General features: G+C 25.3%; 1 protein-coding gene across 1 annotated transcript in view; it reads left to right on the top strand.

The window, feature by feature from the left end:
- LOC115236669 (dynein heavy chain 1, axonemal-like) overlaps positions 1-8,083 on the top strand; it is a 36,662-nt gene that overhangs the window by 12,930 nt on the left and 15,649 nt on the right. The window contains exons 11-17 of the mRNA XM_029809259.1: positions 142-304; positions 856-1,025; positions 1,690-1,898; positions 3,683-3,785; positions 4,967-5,095; positions 5,166-5,286; positions 6,909-7,039. Of these exons, the coding sequence (XP_029665119.1) occupies positions 142-304; positions 856-1,025; positions 1,690-1,898; positions 3,683-3,785; positions 4,967-5,095; positions 5,166-5,286; positions 6,909-7,039 (1,026 nt within the window). The remainder of the gene's footprint in view (positions 1-141; positions 305-855; positions 1,026-1,689; positions 1,899-3,682; positions 3,786-4,966; positions 5,096-5,165; positions 5,287-6,908; positions 7,040-8,083) is intronic.

Genomic DNA, 8,083 nt, shown 5'->3' with positions numbered 1-8,083 from the left:
ATAGTAAATATATAAACTTTAATAATTAATATTTCTAAATTTTTTTATATAACTGTGTGTGTTGTTTGTCTTTTTAAAAATTTCTTTTTTTATAAGTAATTACTAATAAAAAATGCATTGGCCTTTTTTATATAATTATAGATGGAAAAAATTTTACTTGATTTCTTGGAAGATTATAATAACTCAATGATGTCACCGATGCAATTAATATTATTTGAAGATGCAATGAGTCAAATTTGTAGAATCATGCGGATTCTTCGACAACCTAGAGGAAATGCTTTATTACTAGGAATGGGTGGTTCAGGTATACTGTAATTGTATATCGCACACAATTAAAAAAAAAAAAAAATTTTAAATTAATTTCCATATCATTATTTTAAAATTAATTTACATATCTCGCATAAAAGATCCCTTTGACAAAGATATTGTTAATCAATTTTAAAATTAATTTAAAATTTACTAAATACTATATATGTAATAATAATATATATATTTTTTATAAGCTCTTAGAAATCGATAAAACTGATTCCATCAAGAGTACAAATATAATTATAAATTGAATAATAATGCTATTATTAATTTTTTACAATTTTAAATAGTTATATGCTATATTATGTTTTCGCTTTTAATATTAATAACATTCTGTAAAACTATTGTGTAATATGCTTGGCAAATAGCTTATTCATTTCAATAATTAATACTTTAATATTTTTCTCCTTTCCTCGTATTTTCTCGAGAAATTCATATTGATGGCTTCTTCAATCTAAAGAACTCGCTGTCCAAAGAAAAACTTCCGTTTATTATATTGCGTCTAGAAGATACGAATACAAAATAAAACATTTATATTTTTACTAGGACGTCATAGTCTGACGAAGCTTGCATCGCACATCCAAGAATACAACTGTTTCCAAATCGGAACCAACAAAGCTTATACGATTCATGACTGGCGAGAAGATATCAAAAATTTAATGCTAAAGACGGGATTGCGGAATCAACCTGTTGTCTTTCTGTTTTCTGATGTACAGGTAAAATCGCAGGCCAGATTGTCAATTAAAACCTAGAGTATAGCTAAATAAAAAATTCGTCATATTTTGCTCCCTACATCTTTGCCTGTATATTTATGTTTTTAATATAATAAATAACATCTAATAAAAGGAACAGGCAACATTGGAACGCACATAATAATTTTATGAGTTTTTTTAAAACATAAAAAAAAAAGATAATTAAATTTAGAAATAACAAGAATTATTAGTCATTTTTTGCTATTATATCGTTATGTTTCTAACTAAATTTATAATTTTAAATATACTAAAATTTGAAATAGATAAAAATTAAATTTTAGCCTATTCAATAATTAAAATAAACTAATTATTTTTATAATTATATATACATATGTCATAATTTTTATGCTTATTTATTAATAATATATTATTATCATTGCTAGACATATCATGTGTATATGTGTGCACTCACATATACAAAAAGATTTTTTTTCTCTTTTTTTCTCCTTCTCTTTACTTTATAATAATAATAAAACTACATATTTTTATGTATCCTTTTGCATTAAAAAATGAACATCTATCCGCTTTAAGCGTATTATTAAATTTATTTACACGTCAAAACTAAACCAGAGGGATTATGTTGATATTATAGCATTTCGTTTCACGTAAAACGAGCACATTTTTCTAGATAAAAAATGAATTTATGCTGGAGGATTTGAATAATATTTTGAATATTGGCGATGTTCCGAGTATATATCAAACTGATGAAGTAGACAAAATTTATCAAGCAATGCGAGCGCCTGTACAAGAGGCTGGGCTACAAATCAATAGAAGTAATCTTTTTTCCGCCTATCTGAAGAGAGTCAGAAACAACTTGCACATTATCATCACAATGAGGTACTTTTATTGTAAAGTTTAAACTTTTGTATTATTGTAAACTTATTATATCAGTGTCATGTGTTTTTGGCACTTCTTAAAGAGATTTAATTTAGTGATTCTTTCTAATAGTAACAAAAATTTTGTAATTATACTTTCCCTATCTATAAATGATTAAATTGTAATTTTTTAAAAAATCCATACATCACACGCAATTTATATATCATTTTTTTTTTTTGGAAAAAAGAAGGACAAAAAAATATGACTTTTGTTAATAGCCCTAATAAAACGTTGGACATTGAGTCACGCAAATATGAATTATCATTTGTCACGATATGAATCTACGGTAAAGATTCACCCGTGAGATTTGTCCATTTATTACGAGTAGACACGGTTTTGCAGTATCGAGTGTCATATAGTTCTTAATAGCCGTGACGTCATTAATCTCATATCACGTGCTGTGCAAAATAAAGTTAAGAATCTCGATAGATGTGAAAAGAATAATAGTTATTTATGATTTTTAAAAAATCTATTTTTTCATTATTCATAATTTTTTTACAAAAATGATCTGTATATTTAGTTTGTGAGCGTGCTGTAAATTTCTTGAGTATTGCAAATTATTTAAGAACAACTTTAAGTACCAAATATTAATTTGAGAAACAAAAACTTTTTTTGAAACTTAAATTATTGAAATTTTTGCAAGGTAAGTCTATCGTGAAAAGAAACATTAAAATTTGGAATCTACTTAATAATTTATTTATTGAACTGATGAGGCAATTTAATAACCATTTTTATTAAGCAGTAGTAATATCATATATCTTTTTTAAACATTAAATTATAAATTATAAACATATAAAAATAAGAACTTTTAAATGTAATACCTATTTATGCTGTTATTTTAAGTTAAGATAATTTTCGGCAGAATATATAATAAAATCTTCGAGAAAAAGATGATAATAAAGTGAAAGATTAACTTCCAGCAAAAGAATGATCAGAAACGTAAAAGTAGGTAAAATATGAAAACGGCGATAAAGCCGAGGGAGTAATGAAATATTGATCGTCGGACTTAATATGTTCGAACTAGAATGAATCTTTATCTCAGATTTATATGGATTTTTCATAGAATAAGCAAATCACTCATAATTAAGATTAATTGATAATTTTACTGCTAATCGTCATAATAATTTTATCGCAAATGCATTGCATTTCGCGTCCTTCGATCTTCTTTTCGAAAATACTAATTTATTCCTCTTTTAGCCTTTGTTTTATATCTATTAAACAAAAATTCAAAGAAAAGATTATTTTATTCGTCAACTCTCATAAATTTAAAGAAAGATTATAATTTATATATGTCACTTTCTCGCTTTTCTATGTTAATTTGCTTAATAAACTTAAGGATAAGAAAAGACGATATTATAATTATATGTAAATTAAATACGAGACTGCAATAATTAAATAGTTTATTTAATAAAATTTGCTAAATTAATTGTATCTAATAGATTAATCAATCAAGACTGTACAATCTGTACATGTAATTAACTTAGTGAAAATAATTTACTAAATCACTTTTGCAGAAAAGTATTAAAATAATAAATTATAATAAAAGAATATTAATAAAAGAAACGTTTAATTTTGTATTAATATTCGTAATAATACTCGTATACAATAATTATGCGCACACAATCAATATCAATGTTTTTGTTATTATTTGGCAAATCATGAAACATTCAATATATTTAATCACACATGTGTGTGTGAATCTACATACAGAATTAACTTGATGTTCTTACATTTCCAATATTTAGCCCGATTGGAGATATATTTCGCGCTCGCATCAGACAATTCCCGGCGCTAGTAAATTGCTGTTCAATTGATTGGTTTTGCCCCTGGCCGGATACCGCACTTCAGGTTTGTATAATACGATAAAGCGTGAAATGGCTAAAAATATATCTGTCCCGCAACTTTTGATTATAAAAGCGTTTCAGTAAAAATATCAAATCAATATTATGTTCGTCTCAAATATCGTACAGTATTTTATACATTATTATTTATATACTAGGTATATATAAATTTTAATGTAATTTTTAAATCTATTTATAAAATTATAAACGTCTCATGTCAGAATATTGACAGCAATTAGATATATTACAAGGTTTGAATATTACGTGAAGCATTGCAACATATACTTTTCCTAAGAGATATTAAACAATAATAAACAATAAATTAGTGTATTTAATCGTTGTAGTTTAGATTACAAAATATTTTTATTTTATATTTCTATTTACAGTTTATATTAGCAAACAGTTAGCCACTTTAATCGCATAAATTGTGAAAGGATAAGATGTAAAAGCCTATTATAAATGACAGTTGCAATTTGTAATTAATTTTAGCTCAAAGGTTTCTATCATAATGCTCACAATTTTGACAGACATTTAATTAACAAGTTTATCAGATCTTTATAAATTGATATGTCTAAGAAGATTAAGATCCAATTTTATTGGATAGACGATGTAAATAAACAAAATTCGTAAAATAATAACGCGTATCTGTTGAAATTCAGAATTTGAAGAATTTGTATCAATTTTGATACAATTTTCGTTGAATTATTTTACCCTTTAAAACTGATTAATTTAAGAATTATGCAGAGAGATTCCGTTGATTTATAAAATATACAAGAAAATATTTGTTTACTCACATATATCTAGATACAAACCGGTATTTAATATTTAATTAATAATAAGTACAATTTGACTCTGAAATCTACTCTGAATCGACGTATCTTGTTATATCGTACTTAAATAGTGTGCATTTAATATGATGCATAAATGAATCTTGTTACATAATACTTACAAAGTAAGTTTGCGATATTAATTCCAAATTTCACTTCCGATCTCTCCTCGACATCTCTCAGTATTGTAAATTAGTTCTCAAATACGAGGGCGAGAGTTGGCGCAAATTCATGTAACGCGTGGCAGTTATTAATTTCGTAAAGTTTATCACAAAATTACAAGACGGATATTTTGAATTACATCACGAAATAATGGGATATAATCGCTCGAGTATCACAGTTGCAATGTATTTTTGCTTAGAGCATAGCGACGCATCTTCTGTCGGGTATCAAAGACAAATCGATCACGGATAAAACTTTGCGCTCTATCGTAAGGATATGTCAGTACATGCATTCCAGCGTGATCGACGCCAGTGATCGTTTCTTGAAAGTGAGTACGTAATTTTGTTTATATATATATAAGACAGACTTGTCACTATGCCGAATAACATTTATCTTAGGAGTTGGAACGTCATAATTATGTCATTCCTACGTCGTATTTGGAATTGCTGTCCATTTATGGCGACCTTCTGAAAAACAAGAAAGACGAATTAAATTCTTCGATGACTCATTTATCCACCGGTGAGTAAAATTGAAAAGGTAAAATAATAGTTTTTCTATTACTCTAGAAAATGTTTAGGAAAGTTTTGGATGTAAGTTCTCTCTAATTATCCTAATTCGGTAATAGCTCTTTAGATATACAATGTCAAACGTATGAGATCAAATGTATGAGATATATTCTTTTTTAAGATACATTAAAAATTTCACAAGAGAATTTTAAAATAATATTTTCAAAAGTATAAAAGACTATTTTATATATTCCAGTCGCGGATGAAATAAATAGTGTAAAATGCGAGGAAAAATAGAAAAAAAAAATTTAGAAAGAATTTTATTATCTCTTTATATCAAATAAATTCCTTTACAACGGACATAACACGACTCCAATTAAAGTAATCAAATTGAAACGGATTAAAGCAAAACTTCTTTTATCTAATCTTTATTTCTTATTTGACCAACGGCGTACATTAAGCGTAACAGAAGGCGGATGTCAGAGGTCAAAGGTAAACGACTGCCATCGGTAATTTTCCAGTTCGTAAATTTAACGCCGTCTATCTGCCGGCAGCTCGTAATTCGTGGTAAATTTGAGATATCGATTTGCGCAGATCGCGGATGTCACTTGCATGTTAGAAGATAGGAAATGAAATATCTCATTTATGTTAACTCTGCAATATATCTTCGTATAACACTTCAATTTAATTTTATTTATATTGTATTTTAATTTTATTTATAATGTTATTTTTGAAAAAAAAACATAATGAGATCAACGTTATTAAGAATACACAGTAAAAAAAATGTATCAAATCCAAAAAAATGTTTTTTGATTTAAAAAAAATTATTTATTTAAATATTTGCAAAGAGGAATTAGTTATTTCAATCAAGCAGCAAATATATTTAAATTAGTAAAATATAAAATCAAAGCAAAGTAAATTTTAAATAATTGGTTTTACAAATTATAATTTTTATTACGTGCAAATACTAATTTATTTAATATAACAAAACATTCTTGAAAACAAAGTATATATTTATTTAAGTATAAAAAACCAAAATTAACAAAATATATTTATTTGATTAAAGAAAATTTTATTTTTGGTTTAGCAAAAAAATTGCAGAAAAACTATAATGAGATCAACGTTATTAAGAATACACAGTAAAAAAAATGTATCAAATCCAAAAAAATGTTTTTTGATTTAAAAAAAATTATTTATTTAAATATTTGCAAAGAGGAATTAGTTATTTCAATCAAGCAGCAAATATATTTAAATTAGTAAAATATAAAATCAAAGCAAAGTATGCTTTTATTTAAATAAAAAAAGAATTTGTTTTTTGATCTTTTTATTATACTAAATTCCTTTATTATACTAACTTCCTTTTAAAACAAAATTAACAAAATATATTTATTTGATTAAAGAAAATTTTATTTTTGGTTTAGCAAAAAATTGCAGAAAAACTATGTTCTTAATGTCTATTACCATCGTGTCAAAATGGAGACGCATCTATTGGAGCTTTAATGAGACCATGAAGAAAATTCAGCACCTTTATCGTGTCTTTAAAACACAAGACAATGCAAATTAATGACTTCATCTAATTTGCATAAATTAGCATTTATTTGTCTTTGTAATTCAACACGCATTTTTCTCAAACAGGATTGAGCAAATTGGCGGATACAGAAGCAGAAGTTAAAAATATGCAGGAGCTATTAAAACGTATGAAACCTGAGATAGAAAAAGCAGCGAAAGCTACAGTAGAAATGATACAAGAAATTACTCAAGACACGGTAAACATTAAAGCTCTCTGTTGAAGAGGGCTTTACATTCTCAACATTCAAATGTAACGTACGAAAGATGCAACTTATGAATTAACACAAAAAATTTAGTCCAAAAAATATTCCAACTATAATGACATTTTTATAACTAAAACCATTTCTCAACCGTGGGGGGATTCTATTTGATCTCTCTTTCTCTCTCTTCGACAACTTATAAAAGATTTTTACAATATATATTATATATGAGAGATTTATAATACGAGAGAATAACCTAGTTTATTAACTTTTAACGATGTTGATAAAATTGTTTCAAGTTTTTGCAAGCTTTTGCAAAAAAATTATTTTTTAGCAATTATGTTAATTAATTAATAAACTTTTAAATATAATTTTGTAATGTTTCCATTAAATTAAAAACATGTTAGCTAAATTAAAAACATGCTATTTTCTTCTAACAATAAGTTTTGTATTACGATACGAGACAAAATATGAGGTACTATGTTAATCAAAAATAAACAAAATATTGCGGTTTTTTAACTTGCCAATTGAGAAAAAAATATACACTATAATAATACAATTATTCTTCAATGTATAACACACAATAACATTTTGTTCATTAAAATATATATATTAATTAAATAAAACTCTTTGTAATTTTAAGAGAGAAAATTATAATACCATAATTTTAAATTCAACTGTTTTAATTTTATCTAAACAAAATTATGTTCTATAAATAAACATGCATCATAAAAAATTATTAATGAAAAATTCTCGTATAATTTGTTTAGTAATACAATTTTATTAGAAAGTATACAATTGTTATAAGAAAATGCATGTTTGAAATTTTAATGATCAAATGTCCATTCAAGAAAGATAAAAAGAAAACATTCTAGCTTGAAAAAGTGAAGGAATATATGATACAAAAATCTCCTAACAAATTTATCTATACATTTCTTCAATTATTATAAACGTTATTTGCATGACTAACATAAAAAAAATATATAATTATTTTACAATCTAATATAGGAAATAATTATTACAATTATAATTACATCAGTC

This window comes from Formica exsecta, unplaced genomic scaffold, assembly GCF_003651465.1.
Source record: "Formica exsecta isolate Colony F162 unplaced genomic scaffold, ASM365146v1 scaffold26, whole genome shotgun sequence".
Classification (NCBI taxonomy): Eukaryota; Metazoa; Arthropoda; class Insecta; order Hymenoptera; family Formicidae; genus Formica; species Formica exsecta.
The sequence above is the reverse complement of the archived record's forward strand: the minus strand, read 5'-3'. Positions and strand labels throughout refer to the sequence as shown.